This window comes from Lemur catta, chromosome 2 (assembly GCF_020740605.2).
Source record: "Lemur catta isolate mLemCat1 chromosome 2, mLemCat1.pri, whole genome shotgun sequence".
Lineage (NCBI taxonomy): Eukaryota > Metazoa > Chordata > Mammalia > Primates > Lemuridae > Lemur > Lemur catta.
The window spans coordinates 45,624,177-45,643,497 of record NC_059129.1 but is presented as its reverse complement, the minus strand read 5'-3'; the positions used below and the strand labels follow the sequence as shown (position 1 = coordinate 45,643,497).

Here is a 19,321-nt window from a genome sequence, read left to right as displayed (position 1 = left end):
AGAATTACCAAACTGTGACACAGAGACATGAAGTAAGCACATGTTGTTGGAAAAATGATGCCAACAGACTTGCTAGAACACAGGGTTGCCACAACCCTTCAACTTGTAAAAAACACAATTACCTGCGAATTGCACACAATAAAATGAAGTGCAATAAAACGAGGTATGCCTGTACTTAATTTATGGAAGCACTGTGAAAGGCAAATTATTTCTAATACTGAAAGTTTCTTTTAACTAAAAACATTTCAAGTTTAAAGAGGGGTTGTGTTTTTATTTTCTGAAGAAACATGTGCATGACTTCCAGGTACATGGCAACCAAGAGAAGAAATCCCTAGGTTCCAAGTCAGGGGAATCCACCTTATAATGAGGTTTTTTTGAGCATTATAGTTGCCTCTTGGATAGGAACAAATAAGCTTTATACAAAATTTTACTACAAAAGAGCAAAAATCTAATGTATTTGCAAAGGCCTAGAGAGGCAGTTATTTCCATTTACATCCTATACTTATATAATACAAATATATATGTATATATACAGTCTCAAGTTTACGTAAATGTACACTGAAGAATTTCAAAATCCAATAGGATTCATAAATTCAGGAATGAACTATTTGCACTGCCTAATAATTATTTTGGAAAAAAAATTTTAATCTGGGCAATGAGTTCATTTTTGTTTTATCAATTCTGAGGAAGAGACATTGCTTTAATGGGTTAAACCATTACCCTTCAGATTAGCTGGGCAATGACACTGGTGGGATTGCTTTCCTACAGTCACAGTTCTATTGCAGGTGACTCAGTAACCCCTTTCTTCACAAAAGGAGGCAAACTGTACAAAGAAGGTGCCACCACACAACCTCAGCAGCCCACATCTACAGAAAAGGAGACTACTAGTGTTGAAACCCCAGAACCAAAGTAGCACTGACAAGTATGCCATTCCTTTAAGGAATGAGTACAGCTCTTCATCTATAAAACTGGGTTAATAAAGACTGGCCTTCATGGAGCTAGTGAGGACTAATTGATAATGCTTTGAATGAAAACACTTTATAAACTGCAAAAACCCATAAAAATGTCAGTTAATATTAAAGTGAGAGTGATCTAGCCCAATGAATTCTTCTGCCTTTGAATCCTAAGCCCCAGGGGCTCAGCGACATTTGCACTGTTGCCCTGTGAAAGGCAAAGTCAACAGAGATCATCTAGGAGGCTGAGCTAGAGGGAAATCAAAAGCAGAGTACTTATCAGTGTCAAGAAATTAAACTGGCAGAATTGAAAAGCTGGAGGTCCAGGACACTCTTACTTTGAATGGGAAACAGTGGAAAACTGTTAGTGAAAAAAATGGGATTTGATAAATAAACTATGGCTTTATAGCCAACTTGACTGAACTCTTCCTTTTGCTTGTTTTTTTTTTTAGACATAACCTTACTCTGTCACCTTGGCTAGAGTGCAGTGGCACTGTCATAGCTCACTGTAACCTCAAACTCCCAGGTTCAAGAGATCCTCCTGCCTCAGCCTCCCAAGTAGCTGGGACTACAGACACATGCCACCATGCCTGGCTAATTTTTTTTATTTTTTGTAGAGATAGGATCTTGCTCTGTTGTCCAGGCTAATCTCAAACTCCTAGCCTATAGCAATTCTCTACCCTTGGCCTTCCAAAGTGCTGGGAGTACAGACATGAGCCACCGTACCCAACCTGAACCCATTCTTAAAACAGTCTTTATACATCAATAACACAAATATTTGCCATTAATTATGTTTAAAACTTCTTATTGACTGGCACTGATAACACAGTCAACTACCTTGCTTTTGATTACAAAGAAAAGTAAATGGGAAGAAAGATCAGCATGGACCTACTGTCACCACTAGAAAAGTAAAGGGCATGTGTTTCTCACTGTTTAGGAGTCAAGAAAGTCATCTTTGTAAACTTAATGACTTATTTTTATTTATTGTGCCCTGGCTCATTCTCAAAAAAAAAAAAAAGATTTAAAATGGTGAATGGCCATTAATACTAAAAAAAAATTAGCTTCATTTATTTGTATTATATTTATTGGAACAATCTTGTGCCACAAAACATTTAGGAAGTTGGATTTGATTTCTTCGTAAATTTTGCCATCTTCTTACTAAAGGTTTTGTTATATACTTTATATGTTGATGATAAATATAAAGTGCAGCAAAATGCCTAAAACACAGTAAGCAACCCACAAAATATAGTTATTAAACACACTAGGCTATAAGCTCTATGAGGGAATGGATTGTCTTGGTCTGTCTTGTTCAGCACTAGGTACCAGAACCTAGCCCACTATCTGGCCCAGAGTTGGATTTAAATACTGTTGAATTGATGGTGGAATATGATCTAAGTAATTCTCAACTCTCATTCCCATTTACAGTTACCAGTGCCCCATCTCCTCTGATCAACAGCAAAAAAAAAAGGCTGGAAAAACCATACCCCAGAGGAAAGGCACTTAAGTTCCTGTTTATATTTCCTTTAACTCACCACAAAGATTCTCCCCTCTGTCCCAAAACCACAAAATCAATGCTTTGCAACAATGTATTCTTAAACAATTTTGCTTCATTTCCCCTCACAAACAATGCATAAAGTTCCTTAAAACTGCAAGACAGTTTAGTTCCCTTTACTCTTTACAAAAGGAAAGGCTTATCTGTAAAACACTATCAACTCTCAAATTTCTGGTCTGATTGCTTGATCTCTGATTCATAGTTGGTTATTACACAGGCAGCTACTTGCTTTTCTTACTACACTTAGTAACAATTAATAAAATAGGCTTAAAATAAAATGTTTTTAAAAGTTACACACCCAATTATGCCACAAATTAAAGGAATACAATTAAGAATCTAAAATACATTTCAATAATGTTGCATTTCTTCAACTAAAATTCAGGTTTTTTGGAATAGACTTCAGGTCAAGTTCAACAAGTCACACAAAAAATTGTCATTACTTTATAGTTACAACTCCTATCTGACCTAAAACAGTATCACCAATCTTATTGCCTAAACTTTTTCATCAGACTTGAGTCTAAATTCCCTAAATTATTTAGATTCAAATTGACTTTGTTATTCCCTAAAATTAAATGTGCCTCAAAGAATGAAGATGGAGAAAAGTAACACATTCTTCAAAGTGGATTCTAACAGAAGTTCCCAAAAATTTTTTCTGCCACTGCTGAAAAGGTGGTAATTGAAAGAACTTAAATGCTCTGAATAACCCTTACTTGTAAATCTAAATTCTGGTATTTTCATTCCAATATAGGTTACATTTGTTTATAGTCAACTACCACATAATTTCAGTTGTATTTTCCTTCAGCAATATGTTACAGCTTACATCTTAAATCCCTTTAGTAAAAATACTACTGAACAAACAAGCAAATAAAAACTCTGCCTCCCTGGAAAGACATACAAGATACTTAAGAGTGGTTGTGTCTGAGGAAGAGAGTAGTGTGGCTGGAGAACAGAAAGGAAAGGAGACTTTTACTGAATATCCTTTTTTTTTTTTGAGGCAGAGTCCCGCTCTGTCACCCTGGCTAGACTGCCGTGGCATCAGCCCAGCTCACAGCAACCTCAAACTCCTGGGCTGAAGCAATTCTTCTGCCTCAGTCTCCCGAGTAGCTGGGACTACAGGCATGTGCCACCATGCCCGGCTAATTTTTTCTATATATTTTTAGTTGTCCAGCTAATTTCTTTCTACTTTTTAGTTGAGATGGGGTCTTGCTCTTGCTCAGGCTGCTCTCGAACTCCTGAGCTCAAAGGATCTGCCCGCCTTGGCCTCCCAGAGTGCTAGGATTACAGGCGTGAGCCACCACGCCCAGCCTGAATATCCTTTTACACATGTGTAATTTATACAATGTCAATGTATTACCTATTCTTAAAAATCTGTTTAACAAAAGTACTGTCAAGTGTCAGATACTACTACTAGCGTCCATACCACAGAAAAGTATAGCACGAAAGAAATGTGGAGTTAATTTTAATGGCATTTTACTACAAATCTGGATCTCCTGTTCCAGTGCAGAGCTAGTCACACTAAGAATAGGGAAACCTTGCAAGCAGTTCTGTTCAAGTTCACTCAAACTCCTCAGGGTTATTCTGCTGTATCACTCCATTAAAGTTTAAAAAGCACTGGGAAAAAACCTTGATACTACAGAAATTAATGTGTCAATTCAAGAAAGAAAAATGGAAAGATATTAATGAGCTATTAAATATTAAAAGAACAATGATCCAAATACATCTTTGAAAATTAGCAAATCAATAATGTATAAAATGAATGTAAAATGCTACAAATTCCTTTTGTAAACAGCCATACTGTAAAATGAGAGAAAGATGTCAAGTATGGTGCCATCTGCAACATAACTTGAGCAGCCTGAACTAGAAAGTGCAATATGATCCATTGCTGGACACAATTGCACAATCTCAGTTACCCAGAAGATTCTACCAAACAGGAAATTCATGATGTGACTTTAAAGAACACAGGAATCATATTTAAAGATTAACTCATCCAAAAGCCTGGAATTTGTTCCAAAACAATCATTTCACAGGCCCCTTTTCACACAATGCATACAACATAAATGACTAAAATACAGAAAAAGCTAACAGTTAAGTCTGATATTTAGTTTCAGATCAAGAGCTCTCAAATTATATACAAGCTAAAATGCAGTATGTAAAACCTTGCAAATTAGAGAACAGTCAAATATTCCAGGCCTGGAAATTTTATGACACCGATTTCATTTAAAACACACAGCGTAAATTAAAGCTGAAAAGTATCTCTTCCCTTCCTTGTTCCATATCCTTATGAAAACCATCGTGTACCTCAGGCCACAAATGTAAATAATTCCCTACAAACTCTCTAAGGGACTTTAAAAACACAGTAGTCGCAGGAATTATCTCAATTAAAAAATATTATAATATCTCCCAGCACTGTTAATAACTTTTTGATCTTGAAGGCGCCCAACGGATCTGAATCTCTCTTGCTTCAAATGAGAAAATTGTTTTGTCAAACAATACTTAAATGAGCAGTGGTATGTGACTAATCAGTGAGGCCGCCAGTTTCTCAAGCTACAGTGTTCTTGCAGGCACTACCACCGCCCTCCCTCCACGGAAAGGAAATACGCTTTCAACCGAATCGGAAACACACCACTCAAGCTGGCACAGTGCTAACCGAGATAAAGTCTGTATTTTAAGCTCTATGGGTCGCTGCTAATTCAAGTGCGAATTCAAAAAGAACGCTTCTCAAAACGGGATTTCGACAGAGGTCTGCAAAAAAGCCCGGAGAGAGCGTCCTTCCTGGTCAGTTTTGTTCAGATGACCCGCAGTCCCCTGGTCCGCTTTGCCCTTCTACTTCTTCCGGCAACTCGCCGGGATTGTCTGCTCAGAGAGCAGGCTCCGGAGCCCCACGGTGGGCGCACCCGGGGAGAGGGACCCTCTGCTCCACGCCGATAGGGAGACCCCCCAAGGAAGCCGTCCCTCCCCCGTGCCTGCCCCCGGAGCAGCAACCCTCCGAGAAGGGAACGTGCAGGGTAGGAGCCAGAGCCGAACTCCAGCACCTCCATCTACCTCCCACAGCAGACCTGAGCCTTGCACCCGGTGGACCACACCTGCGTGTGCAGGGTGAGGGGTCTAAGGGCTGCAAGGGTGCAGGACAGGCAGGGCTGGAACGGGTAGCAGTGCCCTCCCCCGAGGAAAATTCCTGCCGCTTGGCGCATCGCAGAGCGGGGGCAGGCCTGGGCTTCGGGCGCGAGGTACCACCCCTGCCCACTCCGGCCCCCGGCCCGACGACACTCACCACACCGAGCCATAGGCGCCGGAGCCCACCGGGGACAGATTCTGGTAACGCTCGGGCACCTCCCAGATTGTCTTGTTCAGCTCCTGCCGGTAGAACGTGGGCCTCTCCTGAGACATTTTCCAGCGGCAGCTGCGGGGCAAGGAGGTGGCCCTGCGGGGCCCCCGCCTGCACCCGCACCCGTTCCCCGGCTCGCGATGCCCGCCCGGCCGGGCGGAGACCTAGCGCTGGTCGCCCGCGCAGGTGCGGCTGCCGCGACCCCGCACAGTCCCGCGCGCGCGGCCCCTGACAGCTGCAGCTGCTGGACTAGCCTCAGCGAGGCGGGCGAGCCCGGCTAGGGACAGGGGCGCGCTCCGGGGCGCAAGGCTGCGCCCGCTGCAACCCCCCTGCACCCTCTTCCCACCAGGCCGACTCCGGGCCCCGGGCCGCGTCGCTGGACCCGTCCTCTAGCTGCTGCACCCGCCGAGGCTCCAGTGGTCTCGGTTGCAGAGCCCCGACCAGGAGCCTCCCGCCGTACTCTCGCGATAACAGCTCCCGAGACTCCCCGCGAGCCGAGATTTTACCCAATATGGAACCTGCCCACGGGAGGGGGTTTGTGTGGAGAATGGGAGAAACAGTTCTCGCGAGAAGAGAGCAACAACTGGAGACCAGAGGCAGAAACTCCCAGGAACTGTTCTTAAGGGCGCGAAGGCAGACAGGGAAAGGAAGGGATAAGAGGGCTACACGCATCGCGTGCGCCCCACCGTGGTCGGCGGGGCTAATGCCTGGCTCCGTGGTGGAAAGCGACAGTGACAAATACGGTGTTAAGAAAAGAGTCAAAAGATCTTTCAACTGCGAGTATTCACCATCAGCGGAGCCCCTGCTCAGCGGAACCCCCAATTTCCAAATAACGCTTGCATAAAAAAGAAACAGGTTCCGGCCAGAAAGCTGTTGCTTACTCTTCGGAATTCTGACGAAATATGTCCCAAAGGAAAATATTAACCCTGCATCAAAGCTGAGTTTTTCCACGCAAACTCTCCTAGCAGTTCTTAAACTTTTATGTGAAGAATAACCCTGGGACTTTAAGATGCAGATTCCCAAGACCCACAGGGAGTCTAATTGGGTAGGTGGACATCAAGAATGTATTTTTAGAATACGTCCCAGATGGTTCTAATTCAGGAAAATCTCTGGTATCTCCCTTTGAGAAGCATTTTAAAAACCATTACACTGAAAGTTGGAAACTGATTCCTGCCCTGAAGAGCCATCCAGTGAAGAGGATCTTAACCATTTAACTCATGCCTGAGTAAGGAGAACAGGGCAGGGAGTGCTCTTGCAATGTCGCATTTAGGCAAATCAATTGACCTTTCTTAGACTTTAGTTCCAGCTTCTGCAAGAGAATTCCTGCCCTACATTTCCACCTAATGGGGTAATTTGTAAAAACTGAACAAGACAATAAATGTGAATGGGTAGGGTATTATAACCCCATACCTGCACCCACTGTTATCAATCCATGCCTATGCTACAGCTTGTCACAATGAACAGAACTGGATTCTGTCTTACTGGAATAGATAGGTCCAATGCCAAGACACTTCTCATCACTTCCCATGATTATTCTCTTTTGTGCTATACATTCCTTGGAGGGCTCAGACTTTGCCTATCTTGTCCCAGCATCTAGCATGGTGTTTAGAATATGAAATGTACCCCATAAATATTTGTTGAAAAAATTATGAACAATGACCATGATCTCAATTTAAGAGGTAGTACAGAATCCTCGGTTCTCCTCAAGGAAAACAATATAAAACCAAAAAACAGCACCATGGGTGATTTGGGATTCAATGTAACTTAGCCTGGATTCTCTTTTTTTTTTTTTTTTTTGAGACAAAGTCTCTGTCACCCGGGCTGGAATGCAGTGGCATCATCATAGCTCACTGCAACCTCAAACTCCTGGGCTCTATTGATTCTCCCACCTCAGCCTCCCAGAGTGCTAGGATTACAGGCGGGAGCCACCTTGCCCGGCCTAGCCTGGATTCTCTTGCCTAGAAAGACATGCTACTTGAGAATGTTCCAAGCCAACTTGTGGGTTAGGGAACTTTCTAAGAAGTAATGGAGGGTGAAGGGGCACATGAGAGCAAAAACATGACTATGGAGAAATGAGGGGTGGGAGTGGGGAATCAAGGAAATGAGTAGATGGATACAAGGGGTGAGGAGGAAGCCTGAAAGTAGGAATCCACTAGCCCTCTGGGAGGCCAAGGTGGGAGGATTGCTTGAGCTCAGGAGTTCAAGACCAGCCTTAGCAAGAGCGAGACCCCGCCTCTACTATAAATAGAAAGAAATTAGCCAAACAACTAAAAATAGAAAAAATTAGCCGGGCATGGTGGCACATGCCTATAGTCCCGGCTACCTGGGAGGCTGAGGGAGGAGGATTGCCTGAGCCCAGGAGTTTGAGGTTGCTGTGAGCTAGGCTGACGCCACGGCACTCTAGCCCCAGCAGCAGAGTGAGACTCTGTCTCAAAATAAATAAATAAAAAGAAAAAAAAGTAGGAATCCTAAAAAATGTACATATTTATCCAACAAATTAGGATGATGAGGTGAGGGTGAATGAAAGCGTAAAGATGAAATATGTAGTACATTCATTCACTCATTCAACCAATGTATATTAAATACTTTATTATGTGCCAGGCACTTCTGATAAAAAGGTGATTAAAAACCACAAATTGGGCTGGTCGTGATGGCTCACGTCTGTAATCCTAGCACTCTGGGAGGCCAAGGTGGGCGGATTGTTTGACCTCAGCAGTTCGAGACCAGCCTGAGCAAGAGTGAGACCCCCGTCTCTACTAAAAATAGAAAGAAATTAGCTGGACAACTAAAAATACATAGAAAAAAGTGCCAGGCCTGGTGGCGTATGCCTGTAGTCCCAGCTACTTGGGAGGCTGAGGCAGAAGGATTGCTTGAGCCCAGGAGTTTGAGGTTGCTGTGAGCTAGTCTGACGCCACCCTCTAGACTGGGCAACAGAATGAGACTCTGTCTCAAAAAAAAAAAAGAGTAAAAACCACAAATTGCTGCCTGTGTGGAGTTTACCAGCGACAGGAGGGCAATCATTCAACTCAAATTTATTGAATATTTCCACACTGTTCTAGGCACAGATGATATAACAGTTAATGCAAGAAATAAACATCCCTGCCCTCATGGGGGTGAGACAATTTACGAAAAGGGATACATAAAGTGAATAGTAAGTTAGACATTAATACACTAGTCAAACAAACGAGTGTAAAACTGCAACTAGGCCAAGCAGGACTACGGGATGTAAGGAGAGACAATGATAGGGACTGAGCCTCCCTGAGGAGGACAAAGGGGGTGGATGCAGAGTATGTGTGCCTACAGAGCAGGAGACCTGGGCAGGAGGGTGTCATCCAGTGGGGAGAGCCAGGCTTGTGGGGCAGAAACCCTAGGGCTGGAAATCTCGGTGATCCTCCTAGCTTCCATTTCTTCACGCCTCTTCTGATCTGACTGGGTGTCGGGAAACTTAACAGAATTGCCTTAGGAGCAGTGCAGGCACGAGGCCTGGGACCAAATAGGCCCTCAATCAATGGTAAAACCTCAGAGAGAGTAGGGGCCTGGTGGCACAGGTACCCAGGTATACCACAAGGTACCAAGGGGTTCCGATGTCCCAGGAATGGGGAGGACGCCCAGGTACCCCTCTCCCCGATCTCCACCCCAACTCCTCATGCTCCCCTTCCTCACCGCCCCCTCCCAACTCTTGCCTCCCGCCCGGCCAGGAACGCCCACAGGTTCGGCTGCAACGGCTCTCGGGAACCGCCGGCGTCCGCGTCGCAGAGCTGCCAGCCTGACCCGAGCCCTGTGAGACCCCAGCGCCCGCAGTCCCGACCCGGTCGGGGAAAGAGGTGAGCCACTGCCGGGACACGTCTGGGAGCCGGGAGCTGCGGGGTGTGAGCTGCGATCCCGGCGGGTCCCCGGCTCCCTCCGGCGCGGGCCCTAGGGCAGGGCCAGGCACGGTGCTCGGTCAATATTGTAGAATGAATGAATGACAGTCGTCCCTGAGAGCTTCTCTCTCAGGTATTGTCTCTACTTTGAAAGGCCCTGTGGAATGGCAATGACAAGAGACAGTGTGTGCATTTTGCAAGCTGAATTCTTTCACATTCGCTTGTCTATGTTGTAAAAAGCCCCAGAACGGTCTGGACCCCGTGCCCCACTACCTACCCCACCCATCTCCTGAGGCCTGACTGCCCAGCTGCTCCCTGTCCTTTCAGACCTCACTGCTTTTTGGTCATTCCCTTCCCTCTGACCGAACCCCCACCCCTCATCCCCTTGCCCCTTTCTTTTCGGGTCAAATGCTATTTATGAGCCCGTGTCCCCTTGTGAAACCTTCTCCAACATCCCATCCCAATAATGAACATCTCTCCAACACACCTTGTTGACATTACTGTCACTGCGTTGCATTGAAGGTAGTTTTCCTGTGTTTACGTATCCTATGGTCATCGGCTAGAGGACTATCTCCTTATTAGTCGTCCCCAGCCACTAGGCAGTGACTAAAAGATACTAAAGGCATTGCTCTTTGCTTATGCCTTTTCTATACTCCCAATACATCCTCCATAAAAAACCTATGTAGTAACAGGCTAAGGGTTGTTTCTGATGGAATTACAAATGCTTATTTTGAAATTTTGGAAGTGAATTTTGCCTTTCCATGATTACAGAAAACATATGAAAGATAATATCAGAGAAAGATATTCTTGCAACTACATTAGTTTAGTTTTCAGAATTTCACATCTATTGGGTCATGTCAGAAAATTGGATTATATTTAACCTTTTTCTTCTTAGTTTTTAAAATATTCTAAATGAATCTGGATGGATGGATGGATGGATAGATAACGGTAGTTGGGGGGGAGAGTGGTGAAAGAGCTCCTCATACTTTATTTTGTATCAGAATTACCTGGAGAGCTTTTTGTTTGTTTGTTTGAGACAGGGTCTTGTTCTTTTGCCCAGGCTAGAGTGCAGTGGCATCATCATAGCTCACTGCAATCTCAAACCCGGTGAGCTCAAGCAACCCTCCTGCCTCAGCCTCCCAAATAGCTGGGACTACAGGCTCACCACAATGCCCAGTTAAAAAAAAAAAAAAAAAAAAATTTTTTTTTGAGGGACAAGGTCTCAAATTGTTTTCTAGGCTGGTCTTGAATTTCTGGCCTCAAGCGATCCTGCCACCTCAGCCTCCCAAAGTGCTGGAATTACAGGTGTGAGCCACCATGCCCAGCTTGGAGAGCTTCTTAAAACAGACTGTGGGGCCCACCCCCGGGAGTTTCTAATTCAGTAGGTCTTGATAGGTGGGGCCTACTTGACAGCAGGAGCTTCTGGTCATTGCATCATGTTGGGAAGGGTCCTTCTAGTACCTGAAAATGAGCCACTGGGGTTTCTATGAAGTCAACAAAGACATAGTGGAATTGGAGAAACTCTAGAGAAGACTACTAAAAAAAAATTATAAGGAAATCATGTGTTTTCCCTTGCTGCCTTTACCCAGACATTTGATAAGTCCTTTAAGGACAGGTTTCCACCTGCATCTCCTAGCATTCTCATTCTAGAGCCAGAAGTTTATGACTTGATAACCTCTCCCCTAGACTACTGTTAACACTAATGGTCTTTAACTGTTCTTTTTGCCCCTGTCTCTCCTAGTTCCAGCACTGTGCAATAGAACTTTCTGTGATGATGGAAATGTTTTATATCTGTGCTGTCCAGTAAGGTAACCACTAGGCCCATGTGGCTATTGAGCATTTGAAATGTAGCTAGTGCAAGTGAGGAACGGAATTTTTTATTATGCTTTATTTTAATTAAGTTAACTTTAAATAGCCACATGTAGCCAATGGCTATCACACTGGACAACACAGCTCTAGACCATAGCACTGACACAATTCATTTCCCAAAGTGCATCTCTGTGCATATTGCTGCTCCTGCTCAAAGACTTCAAATAGCTCAAAAGTCCAGGTTCAACCCAGTATTCAAGGTCCTCCAGGAATAGGTCTCAACCTTCTTTTTTGGGCTTAACACTAACTTTACTCAGGTCTGTTGAATTATTTGCCTTACATTATCTCTGTAATTTTATTCTGTTCTCTCCCTGAAATACCTGTTCTTCTTCCTTGCCCCCAGTTGAGATGAAGGTCAAATCATACCTCCCCCAGTAGGCCTTCTCCATCCCTCCAGGCTGGACTTATTAATCCCACTCTGTAGGAGGTCACATGGTATTTGGATGTGGCATCTATTTTGGAATCAGAAAGACCATATCCAAATTCTAGCTCTCCTATTTAATTTCAGTATGACTCAGAGGAACTCATTAAAGTCATCGGTAAAATGAATATAATCATAATTAGGAAGATGGTACCTACCTCTGGAGATAGATGATGCATGGAAAAAAACTAGTAGATGGCAGGCCAGCAATAAATGTTAATTCCTATCTTTCCCACCTCTAAACTCTTACAGCACTATATAATATTTTGGTATTTTTATTTTACCAAATTGTAGAGTCCTTGTTCTTTTGTATCCCTAGAATACATAGCATTCAACAAATGTTGTGGAACACTAAATTAATTGACCACAGGGGAAGTAGCATTCTTCAGTCTGAAACAAATGAAGGCCAAGAGTGGATATGATAGAAATTTATAAAATTGTGAAAATAAAAGCAGACTCACCAAATCCTACTCTAGTAGGTGGGGGCCACCTCTTGAAATATAAACAATGTAAATTAAAGATAATAAAACAAAATGCTACTTTCTATAAGTGAACAAATGGGATATAATACTTCCAAAGGGCACAACAACAGAAAATATAAATACTTCAACTTCAAAAGAGAGAAATTCTTAGGAGTTAAACTATAATTTGTAATGGGAGGAAATGAGGATATTTTTGTGTCTTCAACAAGTCCCTTGATACGGAGGTCAAACACTGCTGGTCCTCAGACCAAATCCAGCCTGGAGAGGTGTTTTGTTAGTTGTGTACTGTGTTTTTAAAAACATATGAAGTCACCAACAATGTTTAAAAGTCATAAGATTCCACATAAAAATCTAGCATTATGGCTTCCCTTAGAAAAGACCAGGTCTGGCCATACTGGGGTAACAATGGCTGGAGCTAAGTAGCTGCTGCCACCTTTGCCAATCCCCACTGTTCCTGCCACTCCTCAATTCATATGTTGCCTGTTTCACACCAACCCTGCCTTCGTGCCATTTTCAGAACAAAATGCTGCATTCTAGACCGTCAATCTGACCCAGGATAGCATTTTTTTTTTTTTTTGAGACAGATTCTCACTCTGTCACCCAGGCTAGAGTGCAGTGGCATGATCATAGCTAACTGCAGCCTCAAACCTCTGGGTTCAAACAATCTTCTCACCTCACCCTCCAGCGTAGCTGGAACTACAGGCACATTCCACCACCTGGGGCTAATTTTTTTATTTTTTGTAGAGATGGGTTTTACTCTTGCTCAGGCTGGTCTTAAACTCCTGGCCTCAAGTAGTCCTCCTGCCTCAGCCTCCCAGAGTGCTAGGATTACAGGTGTGAGCCACCGAGTCTGGCCAGCAATTTTATAATTAGGAGGTTAATTAGGCTCTTTTAGGTTGCCAGGAACAAATACACTCTAGTAATGGAAGTGCATTAGAAGATGACATGGGGAAAGTAAGGAAGATTAGATCAATATTCTTATGAATGGAGGAAGAAAGGAGAAACTATTCCTTATAATTCTTTTAAAAAGTTCTACCTCTTTTTCTTTTTGTAAAAGACATAAGGTACTAACTCTCTTAAGTGATATATTGTAAAATGCCTTTCCCTTCCTATTCTGTGTTCCCCAATCACCTCCTCATTGCTTTAGTGAATTTGTGATCCTTAGTTAATTGATGTTATACAGCATACTACTGCTACCCAGTGCTTTGAGGATAAAAATAAAATATGTAAGTATGGCCCAATTACTTAACTTGTCTAAAACCTCAGTTTCATCACCTGTAAAATGGGGGGGGGGATTAATTGTGAAGGTTTAATGAAGTAAAGTCATAAATTCAAATAAATTCATGAAAAAAATCTAGCACAATGCTTGGCATATAAGTGCTCAATAAACAGTGGTGATGATGATGCTGATGATGATACATGATCATTCTGAAGGAAAACAAAGTTGCTAACACATTAAACTTATTTCCAGCATCACCCATAAAAGAACTATTTGTATAATCTATGTAATTTGGGTGTTTACCAATATATTTTACAAGTATTTGATATATATATACTTTTTTATATTTATGTGGAAGAATTTTAGAGTTTATGCCTTTTTTATTATTCAAAAACACAGATTATTAAGAATGATTTTACTGTGTCCCAGAGATGGATCCCTGTATACTCTCATTAACTCTACCTTATCATTCTTTTAAAAGAACAAGACAATAAAGATCTTTAAAGCTTTAAGTGAGGCCAGGTGACTCATGCCTGTAATCCTAGCACATTGGGAGGCCAAAGTGGGAGGATTGCTTGAGGTCAAGAGTTTGAGACTAGCTTGAGCATGAACAAGACCCCATCTCTACAAAAAAACAGAAAAATTAGCCAGGTGTGGTGGCACATGCCTGTAGCCCCAGCCACTTGGGAGGCTGAGGCAGGAGGATCACTCGAGCCTGGGAGTTGGAGATTACAGTGAGCTATGGTAACACCACTGTACTCTAGCCAGGGCAACAGAGTGAGACCTGTCCAAAAAAAAAAGAAAGAAAGAAAAGGCTTAAAGTGACCCTTAGAGATGATGCTGTCCAACCATGTCATTTCACGGACAAGGAAACTGAAATTCAGTTTCTAAGAAACTTGCCCTCAATTATATAGCTAGTCAGAAAATAAGCCTGACGTCCTATACACTGCTTTTTCTGCTACACCCTTGCACCACTAACTGGATACTTGACAGTCATTCAAGAAATATTTGTTGAGGGCCTGCTAAGCAGAAGGCCCTGTTCTGGGCCCTGGGAATACAGCCATGAACAGTCAAAGTCCTGCCTCCTAAGCTTACATTTCATGGGGGAATCAGACAGTGGACAAACAGATAAATATTGAATCAGGTGCTGGCAAGTGCTGTGAAGAAAAGTAAAAGGTTAAGGGATAATGATGGATGCCATTTTAGATAGAGAAGGAGTTAGAAGACTCTGTATTGAGCACTTAACACTTAGCATTTTCAGTGAAAATTGGTAATTAATACTGACTTTTACCTCTTAATCATTTTCCTGCAACCTAACAACAACACAGTTAAATATAAAGAAAACTAAGCTTCACAGCAGGACAGCTGGGTTCTAGTCTTGGCTCTAATTATTACAATAATAGACAGCCAAGACTGTTTAAATTTATGGGCTTTGATTTCTCCATTTGGAAAATGAGAATAATACACAGAAAATTGTACAGCATTGAGAAAGAGTTTTGTAAAACTGAAACATGCTATACAAGTGTAAAATATTAGGCCAGGTGCAGTGGCTCACTCTTGTAATCCTAGCACTTTGGGAGGCTGAGGTGGGAGGATTGCTTGAGGCCAGGAGTTCAAGACCAGCCTGAGCAGCATAGTAAGACCCTGTCTGTACAAAAATTAGCTGGGTATGGTAGTCCCAGCTACTTGGGAGGCTGAGTCAGGAGGATCAATTGCTTGAGACCAGGAGTTTGAGGTTGCGGTGAGCTATGATGACACCACTACGCTCTAGCCTGGACAACAGAGCAAGACTCTGTCTTACACACACACACACAAATCATTACATAGAAATTTTATTTCCTTAAAAATGTGCTAAGGATCTAGATTTTTCAAAATTGTTTTTATTTGACCTCTTTCCATTTATTCAGGAACGATGCAAGGAGAGAGGAGTGCCATTTCTGGTCTCAGCTCTAAATACAGGCAAAATTCTTTTATATATGATGTTAAGCGAGACGTATACAATGAGGAGACCTTTCAACAGGAACACAAAAGGAGGCCCTTCTCCTCTGGGAACGTGGACATCAACATCACCACCCTGAAACACCATGTCCAGTGCCGGTACGTGTGTCCAATCATTCAGCTGCCACCAAGCTAGGCAGGACCGAAACCCAACTTGACTCCTTTGGTGCCCACTTCTGTCTTCTTTCTCTGAACTCATGTCATCCAAACCCTGCAGTTTATTGTGTAATTTTTTTCTTCAGTTGTTTTTTGTGGTTTGTCTTGTAGCACTTTTTTTTTTTTTTTTTTTTTTGAGACAGAGTCTCACTTTGTTGCCCGGGCTAGAGTGAGTGCCGTGGCATCAGCCTAGCTCACAGCAACCTCAAACTCCTGGGCTTAAGCGATCCTACTGCCTCAGCCTCCCGAGTAGCTGGGACTACAGGCATGCGCCACCATGCCCAGCTAATTTTTTTTTCTATATATATTTTAGTTGGCCAGATAATTTATTTCTATTTTTAGTAGAGACGGGGTCTCACTCAGGCTGGTCTCGAACTCCTGACCTCGAGCGATCCACCCGCCTCGGCCTCCCAGAGTGCTAGGATTACAGGCGTGGGCCACCGCGCCCGGCCATTGTAGCACTTTTTTGATTGTAACTTCTTGGGCATAAAGACCTTGGCTATCCCCACAATATCTAGGGATGAAATTTCATAAATACATTGTTTAATTAACCACCATTAGCAGTCTCCTGACAAAAATAAGACAGCCATGATGGATTAATTAATGGTAGCAGAAAGAGAATTCTTCTAACCACACATCTCAGCAGTGCCCACAGAGCATTCATGGTCATAAACGTAGAACTTACCACCACCCCCTCTTATACTCACTGTGACTAGCTAGGGCCTAAGTTCGGGGGCTCTTAACCTGTTTTTGTGCTATGAAGTTTCAGCAGTCTGATGAAGCTAATGAACCTCTTTTCAGAATAATTTTAATTACTATTTTTTATTGTGGTAAAATATATGTAAAATAAAATTGGCTATTTTGACCATTTTTAAGTATCCAGTTCAGTGACATTATTGACATTCACAATGTTGTGCAACCATCACCACTATCTATTTCCAAAATGTTTTCATCACCTCTAACAGAAACTCTGTTAAGCAATAATTCCCCATTTCCCCCTCCCCTCATCCCCTAGTAACCTCTCTTCTGCTTTCTGTCTCTGTGAATTTGCCTATTCTAGCTATTTCATTTTAAGTGGAATCACACAATGTTTGTCTTTTTGTGTCTGGCTTCTTTCACTTAGCATAACATTTTCAAGGTTTATCCACATTTTAGCATGTGGCAGTACTTCCTTTCATTTTATGGCTGAATAATATTCCATTGTATTTATATACCATATTTTGTTTATCCATTCATTTGTTAGTGGACACATAGGTTGCTGCTACCTTTTAGAAACTGTGAATAATGCCGCTATGGACATTGGCATAGGACATCTGTTTGAATCCATTTTCAATTCTTTTTGGGATACACCTGAAAGGATTAGGGAGTGAAATTGTTGAATCGTGGTAATTCAATGTATAATTTTTGGGGGAGCTGCCAAACTATTTTCCACAGCAGCTGTACCATTTTACTTTCCTATTGGCAATTGACAATTTCTCCACATGCTCTCCAGCATTTACTTTCCATTTTTTTTATTGTCACCAATCCAGTAGGTATGAAACTGTTTCTCATTGTGGTTTTTTGCTTTTGTTTTTGTTTTGCATTTTCCTAATGACTAAATGAGCATCTTTTCATGTGGTTTAGTGGTCACTCATATATCTTCTTTGGAGAAATGTCTATTCATTTCCTTTGCCTTTTTTTAAAATTAACTTCGTCTTTCTAATTATTGAGTTGTAGTTCTTTATATATTCTGGATGTTAAACTCTTACCAGTTATATGAGTTTGTAAATCTTATATGATGTGTAAATATTTTCTCCCATTCTGTAGGCTGTCTTGTCACTCCGTTGATTGTGTCCTTTGTATGTAAAAATGTTTTACATTTTGATGAAATCTAATTTATATTTTCTCTTGTTGCCTGGACTTTGGTGTCATATTTAATAAACTTGTCAAATTCAAGATCATGCATATTTTCATCTCTGTTTTCTTCTAAGAATTTTATAGTTTTAGCTCTTAAGTTTAGCTTTTTGACCTATCTTGAATTAATTTTTGTATATAGTATAAGGTAATGGTCCAGCTTCATTCTTTTGCCTTTGGATATTCTGTTTTCCCAGCACAATTGGTTGAAGAGACTATTCTTTACCTTTAAAATGGTCTTGGCCAGAATAATTTTTTAATACATAAAATAAATAGTATTATAAGGGAAACCAGTTACATTAAAATATAGTTATCAAAATATGAAAATCCCCAAATTATGTTGCTTAATAATGTAGATCTAATAACTACCATAATTTAAAAGTAGTGATGAATATAAATAATATTTCAAGATATCTGTAGCAATTGTAATGTAATACAAAAAATATTTGTGATTTCTACTGGTGACAAAGTCAAGTTCTGCTGATACCGCTGTGGTTTGTTGTCAACATTCATAATTGAAGGAAATGCTAAATATCTGTTAGAGGTTAGAGAAAATAAAGATATCTTTTCCCATCTAAGTTCACATGCATCCCCGAATTCTATCTACAGATTCCTTGGGTTAAGAATCCTTTGTGACTTACATCATGGCACTAACCCTAATTACTCAAGTTGTCCTTACTAACTGATTTATTAGTTCCTCTTGTCCCCTGGTCTGCCACCCAATTGGCATGTGTTGGTGACAGTGAGGAAGGCCTCCACACAGACCTTCCCCTCCCTAAGGCTTTCTCCTTTGTCCATATTCTGCCTTTTGCAAGTTGTGGTCTTGGATGTCCCTCCCCAGTCCTCTCATTTCCTCTGCTGCAGGGTAAGTAAGAGGACCTGTGCCAGAGAGGGAATTTGGGGATCACATTGGCTTTGTCTCTACAAACTTTACTAACTTTACTACTTTACTTTTCTAACTTCACCCTCATTATAAATAAGTATTCACATAGAAATTTCAACCTAACTCCCCTCTACCTTCCTTAGCCTCGCCACTTGGACACTTAAATCTCATCCATTCGGCCTCCTGTGGGCTTTATAGCAGTTCTTATTCCCTACTTCTAAAACATACAGTTCTCAGCTGGCACAGCGGCTCACGCCTATAATCCTAGCACTTGGGGAGGCTGAGATAGGAGGATTGCTTGAGGCCAGGAGTTCAAGACCAGCCTGGGCATAATAGTGAGACCCTGTCTCTACAATAAATCAACAAATAAATCATACAGTTTTCTCCACTTCTGAATTTTAACCAGAAAGGTAGCACAGCACACTGAAGCCAGGCTGTCTGGTTTTGAATCCCAGTTCTGCTGCTTCCCAGCTGCATGACCTTAGGTAAACTCTTCAATCCTACTGTGTCTCAGTTTCCTCACCCGTAAAATGAGCATGATTATGGCACCTACCTCAGCAAGTGACTGTGAAGATTTAAAGAGTACGTATTTGTAAAGCACCTAGGAAATAGAAAGCACTAAATAAATGGTTGTGGTTTTTTTTTTAGTAAATAATCTTTTAACTCCATCTCTTCCTTTCTGCAGAAAACCTTTTATCTCTTTCCTC

The 19,321-nt window shown here is 42.0% G+C and overlaps 2 protein-coding genes across 4 annotated transcripts in view; one reads left to right on the top strand and one right to left on the bottom strand.

Annotated features, from left to right (window-relative positions):
* The window catches only part of MAPK14 (mitogen-activated protein kinase 14), a 72,856-nt gene extending 66,513 nt beyond the window's left edge, over positions 1–6,343 (bottom strand). Inside the window, exons 1-2 of one of the 3 annotated variants that reach the window (XM_045543598.1) lie at positions 6,177–6,282; positions 5,777–5,859 (exon numbers count right to left, since the gene is read on the bottom strand). Coding sequence is in view for 2 of the 3 variants with exons in the window: in XM_045543597.1 (XP_045399553.1) it covers positions 5,777–5,892 (116 nt within the window). In the remaining variant the exon portion in view is untranslated. Of the gene's footprint in view, positions 1–5,776 lie in introns of all 3 variants that reach the window. The other 2 variants (XM_045543597.1, XM_045543596.1) reach the window with 2 other exon arrangements.
* A 12,181-nt stretch (positions 6,344–18,524) lies between these two features.
* SLC26A8 (solute carrier family 26 member 8) overlaps positions 18,525–19,321 on the top strand; it is a 58,653-nt gene continuing 57,856 nt past the window's right edge. The window contains exon 1 of the mRNA XM_045543595.1: positions 18,525–18,596. Coding sequence (XP_045399551.1) covers positions 18,559–18,596 — 38 coding nt within the window. The 5' untranslated portion in view covers positions 18,525–18,558. The remainder of the gene's footprint in view (positions 18,597–19,321) is intronic.